At 43.7% G+C, this 15,978-nt stretch overlaps 1 protein-coding gene across 2 annotated transcripts; it reads right to left on the reverse strand.

Moving 5' to 3' along the window:
* Nucleotides 1–3,603: 3,603 nt before the first annotated feature.
* arrdc2 (arrestin domain containing 2) lies at nt 3,604–15,280 on the reverse strand. Of its 2 annotated transcripts, XM_076153008.1 has the most exons (8): nt 14,986–15,280; nt 14,352–14,606; nt 6,558–6,775; nt 6,365–6,467; nt 5,992–6,248; nt 5,719–5,881; nt 5,212–5,369; nt 3,604–5,070 (listed from the first exon to the last, which is right to left on the reverse strand). In XM_076153008.1, the coding sequence occupies exons 2-8, from the start codon at nt 14,602–14,604 to the stop codon at nt 5,017–5,019; spliced, it is 1,206 nt and encodes a 401-aa protein (XP_076009123.1). In that variant the 5' UTR covers nt 14,605–14,606; nt 14,986–15,280; the 3' UTR covers nt 3,604–5,016. The 2 variants fall into 2 exon arrangements, with proteins under 2 accessions (XP_076009123.1, XP_076009122.1); XM_076153007.1 differs by lacking the exons at nt 14,352–14,606; nt 14,986–15,280 and adding an exon at nt 8,359–8,945.
* Nucleotides 15,281–15,978: the final 698 nt, after the last annotated feature.

Here is a 15,978-nt window from a genome sequence, read left to right on the forward strand (position 1 = left end):
CTGACACTAAATGTTGACAACATTTGTTCTGTTGCAGATTATTTTTTTCACTGTGAAGTTGGATGGTGAGAATTTATAAATATCAGGATACAACAAGAAATTTGGGTTAGGGTTTTTCTATACTGCGACCAAAGTTTATCAATCAACCCCTGTGAGGAGTAATGTTTTCCCCGGACACTCAACATATATGGGCACTCCTAATGATTAATCAATTTAATTAAAACGTCAAAGTTTTGTTCTATGGACTTTGTTTCTATCACTGTTGGCTTGCCTCTCCTTTGTCAAGACACTCCTCACAGGTGTAGCCAATCAAGATGCTGATCACCACACAGGTGTTCCTTATTAATGGGGTGATCATCAAGCAATTAGAGAACATTTTGATCTCTGATGGGCCACTATTAAAGTTGATTATAAAGGCTGTATATAATCAATAAACGAGTATGATATCTCCTGACAACAACGAACATGACAGCCCTGTAAAGAATCTAAACTGTATTAAAAAAATGTAAAATGTGTAAATTAAACAAATACAAGGCAAATACAAGATAATCAAATTAAAACTTCACTAACTGTTCTCCTCAGACAGAGTGAGAGTGCTACAATTTTAAAATCTACACAACACAGAGTCAAAAATAAAGACCTTAACTAAGAGAGATGTCTTTTCTATCTTCTTAAATCAATCAGTGCGTTGTGGTGATGGCACCCTGAGACACTTTTGTTATATTTGTTAAAATTCATCGTCCGTCTCTGATGTCATGTGTTTTGGTCTGTGTGTGTGGAGCCTCCATTGTACTGAGGAAGATTCATGGACAAAGAGCGTCGCAGAACCCCAAAACAAAGAGAGGCAGCTGATAAGCAGCACAAAACAACAAGCTGTTTTGATGCCCTGACACAAACGGGTGAAACAAAACTGCTCTCTTCATTTGGGGGGTGTTGCCGTTTCTCCCTTCCAGAATATTCCGGGTATTGAGCCGCGCGAAGTTACACAGAATTCCATGAAATCCTCGGACAGGGAGAGGAGACTCAAATGGATCTCCCCCCACCCACTCTGTCCCAAGTCTTTAAGTCAACCAGCGCCGGTCTGAGTGTGGGCCGGCATCTTTGCGTCATGATGCCCACATTGGGACAGGACGGCGAAGGCATGCGGGCGTGACGGCCAATAGAAACGCTCCATTGGTTATAGAGCAGCTCTGTCACCACATCAAAGGATTAATTAATGATACACAGACTTATGAATGCTCTGATTTAGCACTTTGTGAGGACATTTGTTGTGATATTACACAGCACTGTTACCGTAACCATGACGGCACAGGAAAAACAAGGCACGTCTTGATCAACTATGTATAAATTGACAACTGCCTTTAGGAAAACATCTCTGTCTACGACCCAAGAACAAAGTTGATATCTAACAGACCAGAATACAGGGAAGTATTTAGAGCACACACACACACACACACACACACACACACACACACACACACACACACACACACACACACACACACACACACACACACACAAACACACAGTCTAATGAACTGAAATTGGTGTGCAAAATGTGTTGGGTCTCACTTTTTTCTCATCTAAGCATTCCTGTAATGCACAAACAAGATCAAGGCTGCATCCAAACAGAAACCCTTTTGGAACAATATGTCATCATCACTCTGCACTTGAGGAGGAGTCCAGCCATTCTGTCACTGCAGCTTTGACCTTTAATTAGCTGGATCGTTCACTTTTAACAACACAAAGCTGCTTTGTTTTCACTGGGTCCATTTTTTTGTTGTTGCTCCGTCTGATGCGAGGCGAAACCCTCAGACAGGCAAAGACAGGACAGAGCCGGAGGTCTGCTCTCCCACCCTGAAGCCAAAACATTTTTTTGGCCATGGATGAATCTGAACACTCAAAAAGTCCCAGCAACCTCCCAGCATTCCGCATTCAACACAACACATAACAAAGACTTGTGATGTCTTTCAAAACGTCCTCCCAGACACCTCAGAGGTGGATGACAAACGGCTTTGGTTTGTCTTCCCGTCAGTATTGTTGTGATCTAATTGGAATGCAGGTCAGCGCTGATTTTTAAACGTGAAAAAGGAAGAAAAAAAAACAGACGACTGACTTCCTCCCAGCAACCTTGACTGGTTTGGCGAGCGACGTGTGCCCAGACATGTCCTGATTGGCTGTGTTTTGTGTCCATTTTATTAATCTACAGGAGATACAGGCCGCGGCGACGCCAAACATCCTGATAAGTCTGACTGGTGCCGCTTCAACACATTGTGGGCAGCTAAAACAGGAAGTCTTGCACAAAGAGTCCTCGGTGTGGACTGGTGGATATTTGCCAACACTGTCTCAACAAAAACTCTCATGCTACATCTAATAAACAGGACGAGCAAAGAACATTGGAGACACTCTGGGGTTTAATTATAAGCATAGAAAAACAGCTGGTCTAACAGATTAATCTTTCACGTTCTGTGCCTTTTGAAGAGTTATTCTGCAAATGTTGTCTCTTCAAAACAAAAGCTTCTTGCCTGTCATTGTGTTTCAGATTTATGCTCTCTCACCTGTCACTGCTCTTTAAATAATAACATTTCTAAGACTGATTTTTCACTTGCTGACGCAGGTGAGGTGAGCAACTGTGAGGAAATGGATTGGTTGACAATGCTGGTGCTGCTGCCGTGTGATCGGACGGTGTTTAGGAGGGTGGAGTCAGAACTGGCCATGAGGTTTTGACAGCCAGAGCCAGCAAACAATTATCCAAAGCTCAAACAACTGCACGCATTTAGTGTCTTTGTTTGTATAAAGTTAGTACCAGACAACCACCTCTCAATTTGATGCTACTCACTGTACCTATTCTAACTTGTCCAGAACATTTTGTGAAGAAAAAGCTTTGTCTGTATTTGAATCAGTTCCTCCAATTATTCTTAATGCAGTTCGACAAACAGGGGGAAGATTTCTGGGATCTAAGTTCTCTCAGCTGTATTTTTCTTTTCTTTGTATATTTTCTCTATATTTTAATTAGATTCTTTAAACTCCTTTGTGGCATGTTCCGTGTACTTTATCTGCTCTGACGTCATTCAGAAAAACTTGCGTGTTCTCATCCCAAAATGAAATTCCCCTCTCTCTCCCCCTCTTACTTACAAAAACAACTTATTGCTTAATCTGACGACAATGTGCAACCAGTTGTTCGTGCCCAACTTCAATCTGGGCCCCCAAACACCCAGAGGCAAGACTGCAGGGTTGTTATGCAGGTCACACTGTGCTGCAGAGTGTCAGCACTTAAAGAGTTTCCCTCCAAAATAACCTCGACCCACTGAGCACTGTGACAATACCTAAACCTCACCTCTGCTTTATGACCTCTGCTCCATGACCTCTGTGCATAACTACAGTCTGTGACGCATGAAAACGTCAGACTGTAATTCGTTTTTTGCGTCAGAGTTCTTTGACTGAACTCAGCCTGTGGCACTTATATTTTTGACTCACTTGGACATGATGTTCCATTCCAGTGGCACACAGTGTGCTGAACTGCATACTCCACGTTTTCCCTTGCAAAGCCCCTCGGTTAGAAACCAGTTTGTCAAGGTTGGAGGGAAAACACGGACACAAGCATTCATTTTGATTCTTTTATTACAAAAACCATTACAAAAAACTTTGGCAGGTTTGGTAAATCAACAATTGCATTTGTATAAAAATACATTCATTTGTTTCAGTGCGGGCCATCAAAGTCTCACCTCTGACCCTGAAGGCTTCTTTCATAGTCCTTAAGTTTTGTGGAAGTGAGGAGAAAACATAATCCTCCAGTCCATTTTTGGAATGTTCTTTGTCCATACATATCTAAGTGGCATCTCCAGCTCGAAGCCCGACTTAAACACTGAGCAGTGTGTTCTCCCTAAGCACCCTGCACCACCGAGGCATCTGGGTCCCATCAAAAGCTCAGACCACATGGCTCAGAGGTCTCCTCCTCCTTTTGTTTTAGCAGCGTGGAGAGCTAATCTACCATCGTTTTGTATCTCCGTGCACAAACTGCTCGTCCTACTTTAATCACTGTGCAACAGCCAACAACCGGAGCTATCTGACACTTTGGTGCCATCGGCCTTGCATTAACACAAAATCAACCACTTCTCTTGGAATTCGTCCACATCCAAACAATCCAACAGGTTTTGTATTGTTTCACTTTTCAGGATCCTTTCAGCTCCACTCTGAGGAGAGAACGCTTCCCTGAATCTCTCATGCAATCAACTCTTCAACTGCAGATAATTAAGGCAGATAATTAAGGCGTAGGTATTTTCCCTTTTACATATTGTTTACCTGCATGCATAAAATATCTACATTTGATCACTTGACATGTCTGCTCATGATCATTGACAGCTCAGATACAGTATGTGCTTGAGTAACAGTAGAAATCATCATTGGCATAAAACAAAGCAAGGTAGCTTTTGTCAAATCTACTGTGTTTCCCAGGCAGAGGCGTGTGGGGCACTAGACAATCGGGCATTTCTCTCTTTAACCCATTGAAACATGACCACGTGCTCACTGGCACACCAGTCAGCTTTTCCAAACATCTGAAGTCCAAGTGTAAGTCCAAGTCCTCACCCGATTAAAAAGAAAATCAAGTGACCTGCGCCCCCGGACTCCTTTACACTCAAAAATCACTTTGCAGGAGGGACTAAGTTGATTGGGAGGTATCTGAGGCTCGTCCCGTCACCAGCCAGAATCACTTGAGGACAGGAAGTGATGGGGGAACGTGACTTCCTTCACATCTTTGAACACGAAGTCCCTCTTTATTTAATAGATTTTTGAAAAAAATAGTTAAGGGGCCTCCACCAGCATCGCGCTCCTGTGAGCTCCTCCGTCTCCTCCTCCCACCTCTCAGTGGCGCTCCAGTCTCTCTCCACTACACTGGGTGGGACCGGGGGCCGTTTGGCAGAGAGGAGTAATCCAGGAGAAGACAAATCTCTTGATAAGACAAATCGCTTGATTTGTTTCATTCATTGAAGTTGACACTCAGGCAGGATTCATGGTTCAACACGTCATGCAGCGAGGTCTCATGTTGATGGGCTGAGGGTTGGGATCAATCTGGAAGAGAAGAAAAGGACGATGAGGATTGAGACAAAAGCAGGTAGATTATCTGACATATTCTCAGCTAAACAAACAGAGCTCCTGATTGTCGTTCTACATTTTTAATGCAATGCAAGGAATCGGCAGGCGTCTGCTCACCTCGCTGTAAACAGGCGGCGGTCGGAAGCGAAACTCCTGGACGAAAGCCATGAGGGGTCGCTCCAGGATCCCACTCAGGTCGTCCGCGGGTTGTGGAACCACGGCGTTTTGCTGCTCGGCCTCCTCCTCGGTCACAACAGAGCTGTAGTCTGGAGGAGCTGCAGGGGGAAAGCACAGGTGCCATTAGTCAACCAGCCTGACTCAGGTGGAGAACAGGTGCAATAACTCAAACTGCTGAGTCATCACTTCAATGAAATGTCCTTAAAAAACCACAGAACAAGGCAATCTGTTTGTTTGGTTGGTTGTGTTTGCAGCTCATAGGGCAGCAGATTGGCCCCAATTCAGAACCACACCAGCAATTTAGTCACCTAACAAACTATAATCATTGACGTAGAGTGGAATGGAACGCTCTGGTGCTGCAGCCATTGTCAGCATTCACTTTAGTGTGTTGGATCTATTATGTGACACATTTCTTCCCATCTGTTCCTTTAGGCGTGAGACACTTACGCTCAGGCTGCTCGGGGATGGCCATGCGCAGCCACTCCAGGTTGACGCTGTACTGGCTGCTGACGCTGGAGGTGCGGCTGCCGAAGGGATGAAGGGGGATGGTGCCTATGACCAGCGGGAGCTCCAGACACAACTTAGATGTCCCAGGGACATCAACACAAACCTGGCGTGAGGGGAAAAGGTCAGCTGTTAGTGACTTCTTAACAAACTAGTTTCCTTTAAGAGTAACTACATGTTGCTGTGTCATTGCCACTTTGCAGAGACTGGACTCACCTTGAGCAAGTATTCTACTTTGATGATGCGGCACTGCAGGATGGAGGGACCCACGGGTGGGATCTTGATGGCGCGGCCGTGCCAGGTCTCGCGGCATCTGGCGCCAACGAAGTCGCCGCTCAGCGTGGCCACCACCGATCGCTTCTGCTTCATGGTGCCGCGAGCGATGAAGGTCTGCGTCTGCGTGATGTAAGCTTTGGGCACAATCGATCGGTTGGTAGAGTTGTCAAACTCCGCAAAGACGGGTATCACCTCGCCTGGGGGGAAGAGGAAGAGGAAGAAGTGTTACCCACTGCAGATAGTCAACAGGGCCTTTCAACGATCTAATAATGTATCTGCACAATTGTAAAATAAAAGTGCACTAAACTCTCACCTGGTGTGTAGCCTTTGCGGTCAATCTTTGCAGTGACAGACACCTGTCCAAAGTTGCGGTACCACGCCCGTGCCATCTTATCCTTTGTTCCAGCCTGTGGCGCCTGGATGAATGAAGAAAGCAAACGCTAAGTACACACAGTCATAAGATGAGATGCGTGCAAAATGTGTGAATCCTGGGCCGACATGCTCACCAGCAGGGTTGGCGTGTTGATATCAATGGGCTCAATGACTGTAAACTCCTTTTTGATCTTCTTGACGGTAGCCCAAGGCCGGTGCAGCTTCACTTTCACCCAGTAGCGGATGCTGCCATGTTTCCCTTCAAAGGAGGTGACCAGCGTCTCCTCGGGGAGCTGGAAGCTGAAGGGAAACTCGTGTCTGCCAGCAGGAAGGACGGTCACTTCACCATTGTCTGAAGGGGAGAAAAAAAACAAACAAAAACACTTTTTAACTCATAGTTTATTCCGTTGTTCCTTTGTTTGTGGATTTAGTCGAGCACAACTCCAGAATTGACTTCTTGGAAGATCGGCAACTACACAGCCAACACACAGTGACTGTAAACTCGGTGCGCGGTGCCTTCATGTCTGCGACCAGTCTCTCTGCTGAAGTTGCTTTGTTGGAGCCGACATCTTTACAATGAATACTACAGAGATGATCTGAAATGTCTCTCCCTCCAATCACAAGCCTGCTGCAGGCTCAGAGGGGAGGTTCCTGCTCCACTCTGCTAACTGAGAACATGTTTTCCTCCAGCTGCATCACACAGGCTGCCCCAACTTTTCTTCTCTTTTTTTCCTCCCTCTCTCTCTCTCTTCAGCCTCTTAGCACACATGTCCACGTGTTTGCGTTGAACAGCCTCATGCCTTTCTGTAATTTCAATAACAATACTGCCAAAGCCTCTTAACCGCTCAAGAGGTCTGAGTTGTTTTGTTTCAAGCACACCTGTAAACAAATCAACGTGCACACGAGTCTAGACTCATTCAACATAAGGCGTGGTTTGTATTTATAAAAGGATATTGTCGTAAAAGACATTTATTGGGAAAAGCTACAAGTTCAAGACGACAACAAATTGCTTAGAAACTACAAAACAATTCAGGATGTCACTGCTTGCTCCTTCACCGGATGTGTTCGCAGCGAGGAAGGCGTAAGAAGACAGCTGCTGCGTGGATGTTTTTCAATCGCCACTGACCATATTAGGCTGCTTCAAACTTCTACAAATCTAAATTCCACGTCTACACATTAAGATACACAGAAGGACTGAATGAGAATTGACAACATGACATCTTAAAACAATACATAAGAGCTAGATGTGACCATACTTGAACAAAGAAAGGCTGTGCATGTACGGAAGCCTGGAAATATCATTTAGTAATGGCAGAGGAGCAGGAACACGTTGATCACTATGTTGATTTGTTCGATAAAACTAATAGTTTGAGCCTTTCGACCTTAAGATGCACAACTCCTTCTAGTTAACTAGAATTTCGCTACGTTTATAAGACCTTGAGATGATTATTTATATGATTTTTGTTATAATTATCCAGGGAGCACATGGATCGATATTGCGCGTCCTTCACATGTTCGAATGACATTTGAATGAAAGTTAAACTAAAACCAAAGTCTGATCATCCATCTGTGAGTTGATCGAGTTTGTCTTTAATTTTGTTTCATTCGCTTAGCAGGAGTAGAATGTTCACCATCACTCTGCACCCACAGTACTAATGATTAAATGAAAGAAAAATTTAACTAAATCGAAAACACTTTCAAGTTACGCTTTCATTTCAGGTACGTAGAAAACACACTGTTCCTAAATTGACCTCAAATTCAAAATAAATTGAGTATAATTTCAATTCTGGACAGCTGAACTTTCCTCGGTTCCGTTCAGAGAAATTGAAAAGTGAAGTTTGGATTAAAGTAATAAGGCGTGTTTCCTCGGGTCTATTTGTAGCAGCCAGAGGCGCATTCATGCTCTTATAAGTCCCCTCTCTGCCCCTCACTGACCTGCCTGCAGCAGCACCTCTCTCCGGTTCAGGTACTCCACCTCGTCGCTGTAGTTCTGCGTGTACGCGGTGCTGGAGCCCGCGGACCGGGACTCGGTCCAGTGCACTTTGGCGAAGCCCTCGGCGTGCAGCTTCACGGAGTCCACCCGGCTCTCCGTCGCCAGCTCCAGCACCACCCGGCCCGACACTACGTCCCCGCTGCTGAACACCGGAGGACTGTCCACCTCCGGAGAGTCGAAGACGATGTCAAACTTTTTCAACTTGTCGAAAATCATGGCGTAGTTTGTGGCGCTGCTTTCCCTTAGAAACAAATAAACTCGAAGTGCGTCCTCCACTCAAGTGATGTTCGTACAAGTGTTCCTCCGAGATCTTTGGTCGTCTTGTTATAGCTCAGACTGTTGTTGTTCGCGGAGGCTGCAGCGCTTTTTGCAGGCTCATGAAGTGGGCGGCCGCTCGACATTTATTATGTAAGGCCTCAGGAGAGGGCTAGTGCTGCCTTCAGGACCTCCTCCTTGGCACGGACTTCCCACAACTCCGCTTGTAAAGATGACATCTCGGTGCTACTGAGCGATTTAGGTCGAAACCGACTTTGCCTCTCTTATTCACTTTCGCACAAAGTAGGCGAACTGTTTTATTTACAATTTTGTTTAACGTAAATTTGTGCTTGATTCAGACTCACACACTTTTCTTTGTGATCGGAAGACTGGCCATAATTGAAATTATAGGTCTATCTGACATGTGTAAATTCACCAAAGGCGTCATTACATCTTTAATATCTTAGATTTAGTTTTCGTGTAGTGTCACTAGGTTTATATTAAACTACTTGTATATCCTTTTATGAATGATATCATATGGCAGTCCAGTGTTTTTGAATGGGGGAGCGATACGATTGGATTTAGATCTCTTGCTTCAATTGTACCATTTAACACATTTGTGTGTCTACATAGGTACTCCATCTGCACAACTTAAATGTCGCATAAAATTGCAATTTCCTTTGTCCCATTTCACACCTCGTTGTGTTGGTGTTGCTCAGTCCTGCTCACAGGAATCATATTTCCGTGCAGACAATGAACGCAGCATAATAAACATGTGGCCTGTATGGGTGTGGAAGCAGCAGAGAGGAAAACAGGGCCTGGTGATTGATGGTTACAGGTTCTTAGACAAAAACAGGCTTACTGAGCATGCCTCAGTCTGGCAGAGAGCCTCCCTGCCCTGCTCAGAGAAAAACAGATTCCCTCAGAACTAAAGCTGTTTACTCCACTACACACATGTCGCTTTGAACATTTTGTCTCGCTGACCGTCGTGCACATGAAAAGACACAACTTCTCACAAAAGCATGAAACTTGTGTCACCAAATCCCCCTATGCAACAAAACTACAGTTACTATAAATGCAAAAATAGATACTGATCAGGGAAGATTCAAGTTCATGTGTAGAAATAACCAGAATGCCATAAAGATCCTAACACACACAGTTTTTGCAGCAGCTTGATCGTTTGTGTGAAGCATTCCCCTCTCTGCATTTTGATCATATCAAACTCACTCCATCCTATGCAAACAAAGCCAACTCTGAGCAGATTGGATTTTCCTCCGCTCTGGTCAACACACTAATCAAACACTACTTTATACCAAAGCATCATTAGTGAACTTTTTTTTTTGCTTCATCAATCCTTTCACTGCAAAAAGACAACCACCAAGTTTGCTCTGAGAAAAACAAAGTTGTTTACTCCTTTGTTCCCTAGGATGAGGAAGTAACCCTCTACTGCCACCATTGGACGGTCTAGAGGAATTGTGCAGAGCTGCAAAACTACCAGGATGCTTTTAGGCAGCCTGACAGAATAAGACAGCCAGGCGCTACAGTGTGTGTGTGTGTGAGCCTTGGGCAGTGTAAACACATTGACAGCTATGAAACTCTCAGTAGACTGTCTGCTTAGATCAGTAGAAAAGTATGAGCATAAGTGTATCATTCAGTCCTTAACGAGCCTGCACAGCCTCTACTGACTGATGTTATCGGCTTAATGTCAACTTAATTCATTTATTTATGTATTTTTCTCCCTGTCAGTTATCACAAAGCAGGCATGCACAGAGGATTTCACTCTGTACAACAACTGTTTTTTTCTTGGAATACACTCTTCTAAGAAACTCTGGGAATAAATGCAGCTCAGCACGCCACCTGCTGGTGACCAGGAGCATAGGTTATTACTCAATGTGAAACCTAAACTATAACAAACTAAACTAAAAGTGCAAGTTAGAGACAAATTAAACTGAAATGAAAATAACACACTCCTAAAATAACTGAAATAAAATAAAAGAGTGGAAATGACAAGTATAATGTCAAGAGACTATGAAATTAAGGAATTGATTAAGAAATTTAAATTTAAATGTATTGTTATGGCTGTACGTTGTTAAAATTAAACTGCTGTTAGTGTCTTTATGTGCATTTCTTCCTTTCCTCTTCTTCATAGCTTGAAACTTAATACTTGGTAGTAAATAGACAAACACGATAAAATGATGGAAGTCACCAAACTAAAATACAAACAGTCAAACATTCATCAAAACAAACTGAAGCTAAAATGATCTTGGACTCCTGATCAGATGAACATGTGGCCTCGGCACGGAATGATCCGCCTGATTCAAACTGCAGCTCTGTAAATGAACCTGCATGATAATGATCCAAAGCACTGGTTACTGTTGCTAAGTCGTAAACAATTTTTTTCCAAACATTTTAGTCATACTTGGCTCTTTTAAAACACCCATGGGTACAAAGTCAAACCAGCACTAACATTGACGCCCTCTGTATAGCAGCCTACTTCGTTCTTCTGTAAAACTGAACTGAAGGATAATCAGTCTCTTACCTAAATTTTCACTTTATGGGATTTAAGCAATGAAGCAGCGTTATGGGAGGTTGAACCAGGGATAAACGGCCAGTTGGACACAAAAAAGTATTATTTCTTATCAATGCAGGAACAGCACAGTCCACAAATCTCTACACTGAAAATGGACTAGGTGACATTCCTGCCCTAAGAAGTCAAATTCAATTCAAACCCTCTAAAGACAGAAGTGCCATGCAAACCCAAAATGCACATAACAAAGTTTGAAAAAGCATGAAGGAGAAGAGTCACGGTGCTGCTCAGAGCACGTTGAAGGAACCGGCTGCACGGTGGAGGAGGAGGGGCGGAGCTACAGTGGGCACGTGTTGTTTTCGTGGTAGCCACAGCAACAGAGGCTGCATTTTTTAACATGCCCCCCCCTCCACCCCTTCCTCCTTCCTTCTTTCCCCCTGTCTTTCACTTTATCCTTGTCCCTTGCTGCTGTTTACTCAAGTTGATACAACGGCAACAGCTGGACTTTGAAATAATGAATCTCACCGTCTGGCAGAAGAATATGAGAATGGCTTTGCTTCCTCGTTTCTATTTATCAATAATAACCTCCTACAAAATCCCTCTATTTGATAACTTATTTAGACATTAAAAAAATGACTATGACCCTGAAAAAATGTGCAGGTTTGGAAATGATTGAAACAAAAGTTGCAAAAGGAATCAGCACTGGAATCTCTTAGGGCAGACTTTGCAGATTTGGTCACACTGGTCTGTACCAAAAGCAGCAGACAAAGTAATCTACACTTCGGATCAGTCGAGGGTTTACTGGAGCTCGGCCTGTCTAATTACCAGTTTAGAAGAAAGGGGAAGAAGAAGTTACGTGCATTTCATGATCCAGAATCTGTCAGTGTATGAGAATGACAGGTGCTCTCACTTCCTTTCATGCTGCGTCTTTATCACCGCTGTATTCTCTCACGACAGGACAAACATGCTCCGTGTCCCTCTTTGCCTCGTAACACATTGGTGTTGTTGTTGCCAATACAATGATGCAATTTTCATGACTGCACCATTACATCATACTGTGACTTCAAGAAACAACTCCCATCATTTCCAACAAACTTCCCAAATTAAACGTGGAATATTAACTAACCTTTACAAAATAGAATCTGTGTTTTCTTTCCTTTCCTGCCTCCTCCCATTGCCCAAAATGACACACAAGTAAGACGGGCGCAGTTAACTGCGCGAGGTGAAAGGAGCCGAGTGTGTGTGTGTGTGTGTGTGTGTGTGTGTGTGTGTGTGTCCTGGGAGAGGAAACAGCTTGAATCACTATTATTAAGACATCCTGTGCAGTGGCATCAGTCGCACAACCCATGATGCTTGAAAAAAGGCAAAACTCATCTCAACGCATCTTTCTATCTCTTATCCTCCTCTCTCTCTCTCTCTCTCTGTGCTGCCCAGGTTTAGTTTACCACTGTGGGTTCCACACTTTTCCTCAGTCACTTCCCTTGTGGAGGATTTCCCACCAGGGGCCAAACCAAAACCTATTGTGTAACAAAACAAGGCTGAAACAACTTGTTGATGAAGAGAAAATAGCTTCCTCGTCTCCATCTCATGTCAGTGAATCGATATTTTGGGTTTGTTTGACTGCTGATTAGACTATTTTGCTTTTTTAAAGAACTCAACTTTGCCTCTGGTAAACTGTGACGGTTCAAATTGTGACCTCAATCTGGCATCTTGGTCAAAAAGTAGATAAGCACATAAACCTAGTCAGTGACAGATGCTCTATATTCTTCTATGGTTGTGGGTTTAATATTTCAACAAGTCAGTTTAGGAAAAGAGGTCAGCAAGCCACAGAGGCCCTGAATCTCAAAATGGGTCAGTGAGCAGATTGAACCTCATGATCCTAAGATCACGAAATGTCAACTGATGACTAAATTGATAATGTGAGCAGTGGCCCTAAGGCACCACAGCACAGTTAATAGGTAATGTGACAGATGGAGCCCAGGTTCATGATTTAATGTATAGCCTAACTGGCCTCTAACCACAAACTGTGAAGCTGCAGAGCAAATCAATGACAAATGAGTCGCTGCAGAAAAACACACCGATATTTCAGATTAAACTCATTTGTAGTCTGTCTGGGTGTTGTGTTAAGTGTCAAATGACAAATAAAACATCTCTGATTTCATCTAAGTCTGTGGCGCCGGTGCAGCTTAACTGTACTCTGCCTGTTTGCTCCCTCCATTTCTACCCAATCATGCCCGTCCTCTCACTGACTGACTTTGGAGAGTCAAACAGTGATTCCAATGAAACATTAACCACTGGCAACTATTTATTTACCCTCGCCTCGTATGGCCTGTATTTCTCCCTGTCTGACTGTAAAAAAGAAAAAAGATCTGGGGTCGTGCACTTCATGTTCTGCACAACACATCACTTGGTAAATCAGTGCTGTTTATTTGGACTGAGCCCTAATGGATTTGTGTTTAATGTTAGGGTTATGTTATCTGGCTGACGTATCTGAACTGGCCCCCGTCTCGCCCCGTCTCGCCTCCTCTCCCAGGTTTCCATGCAACCCCTTTGGCCCACGTGGCTTCATTTTGCAAACTGCAGGGACTTACAGACGGAGCAGCTACCAGCTGGCACACAACACGGCAGTTCAGCAGTTTTTAGAGGAGAGAACGTTTTCATCCACCAGCTGCAATACACGGCGTCATACATTTTAGTGTTACTATACTTAATGCAGCAAACCTAGAGAGCCCAAATGATATCTTATGAGAATATTGTGTGAAAGAAATAAACCACAGAAAGGTACAAGAGCCGTTTTTACTATTTTACCTGCATATTTCTTGAAACTAACATGTTGAATTGTGATGGCGGCGAAAATACAATGACCTGATACAGAGGCAGCTTCGTTGTCCTTGCAGGGCAAAGGTCAATTAGCAACTTTTAGGCCAATAGATGATCCATGTTTCAACGGAAACCCTGCAACTATTCGATAGTTCTCTTATTGTAGTTTATAGGCATCAATTAAATCATTAAAAGCCTCTTCACTTTTATGACAAGGATAATTAGTAAGCTTGTTTGTCTGGGTGTATATGAGGAAATTAAAGCTACAGAATGTACTGTAGCTTTTAGGCACAGGCTTGACTAACATGGACTGGCACAGCTGGTGTTACTGACCTCGGATCAAATGCTGCCTCTTCCTGAAGTATGTGATCTTGGAGGTGTAGTCGTTGTAGACGGAGTTCATGCCACGGTTCTCCAGCCAGTGTGCCGTGGCGACACCCCTGCCCTGCACCTTCATGGAGTGGACTCTAGTGTCCCTGCGGAGCTCCAGGACCACCAGGCCCGACACCACCTCCCCTCCTGTGAATGCTGCGTCCACCGGCCTGTCCAGCTCCAGCCTGAAGCTCTTTATGGTGCTCAGAGTCATTTCTGGTGGGGATAATGAATTGACTGGTTATTATGGGTAAGATTCTGTAGTTTCCTAAAATATTCCTAGCCACTGCAAACACAACAAATACCTCAATTTGTATTAAAATACAATTTACACTTATAAATCTCATAGATGTTGTTTATCATATCTATTCAATGCAAAGATACACTAGCCCTTGGATACAACTAAGCAGAACAAAAATGAAAAAGATCACTGTTGCTTATATTTGCACAATACAGAAACGATTTCATTCAATAAACGCTATAGAACTTTATATTTTTCAGTGTATTAATATTCAAACTTAAATAGCAGTAAACAACAGCACGTTGAGTCCCTACCAAACATCAATGATTTAATATTACTGTAATAATAACTTACTGTGATGATTCCTCCACGGGTTCAAGTAGTTCTCTTACAGCAGTGCCGTGTTATTGTAGTAATATTGAAATACTCCGAAATGCAGCTGGCGTGTTTGTGTGACTTTCTGTTTCTGTTATACAGCGCGTCTGAGCCAATCAGCGTTGGAAACCGGGACTATGTTTGATCAAATCGTCAAGAAACGCTTGAAAAATATTCTAATCTGCTAACCTACTGTGAGGCGATCATGTTGTGTTGTTAACAAAGACCGAAGACAAAGTGTTTATCTGATCTTCGCTGTGACATCTAAATGATCACGTCTTGTTTGTAAGCGCTGCTGCTTTTATAAACGCCCCGAACACAGCGGCTCCGCTCTCCGCCAATGGGCGCGTGCACATGCGCGTCGCCCCGCCCACTTTAGCACGCGGGGGGTTGGAGGAGGACAGGAGAGACTGCATTGCAGCCTCAAAGACTAATGGATGGTTTCCGGTTTAGATTTCAACATAAAAGCCGATTTTGTTTACCTGCCCCCCATAAACAGGCGCCATTGAAGGAAGAGGTGATCGAACCTATACATATACACGTATACAAGCTCAGTGAAAATGGCTAAACAATTTCTACATAAAATCACATGACCTGTTTACCATATATTATAAAGTAGCATGTGACTTATCCTCCTAAGCAGTAATAGATGAATACTGGAGATTGCAGTTGGTCTTCTCAGTGGCAAATAATAGAGAATGTGGTTGTACTGGTCGTCATCAGCCGTGAAGGTCTTTAAGCATAACCAGAATGTAGCAATGTTTCAAACTGCTGACACGGTGAACCACCAGATCCTTCTCTCTACCCTGGAGGGAATGGGTGTCTCTGACTGTGGGCTCTCCATGTTCCCATCCTACCTGACAGGTCGCTCCTACCAGGTAACACTGAGAGGTTCTGTCCGTCCTACCTGACAGGTCGCTCCTACCAGGTAACACTGAGAGGTTCTGTTTCGAAGCCACGTAGGCTCACCAC

The sequence above is a fragment of the Genypterus blacodes genome, unplaced genomic scaffold (genome assembly GCF_046128005.1).
Source record: "Genypterus blacodes isolate CSIRO-AG114 ecotype Tasmania unplaced genomic scaffold, CSIRO-AGI_Gbla_v1 ptg000058l_1, whole genome shotgun sequence".
Classification (NCBI taxonomy): domain Eukaryota; kingdom Metazoa; phylum Chordata; class Actinopteri; order Ophidiiformes; family Ophidiidae; genus Genypterus; species Genypterus blacodes.

What these genes read in the sequence shown, in the direction of transcription:
- arrdc2 (XM_076153007.1), bottom strand. Translation starts at nt 8,632, where the DNA reads ATGATTTTCGACAAGTTGAAAAAGTTTGACATCGTCTTCGACTCTCCG. An exon ending in AGAGGTGCTGCTGCAGGCAG is followed by an intron (nt 6,776 to 8,358) that starts GTCAGTGAGGGG and finishes TCTCCCCTTCAG; the next exon opens with ACAATGGTGAAGTGACCGTC. An exon ending in TCAACACGCCAACCCTGCTG is followed by an intron (nt 6,468 to 6,557) that starts GTGAGCATGTCG and finishes TCATTCATCCAG; the next exon opens with GCGCCACAGGCTGGAACAAA.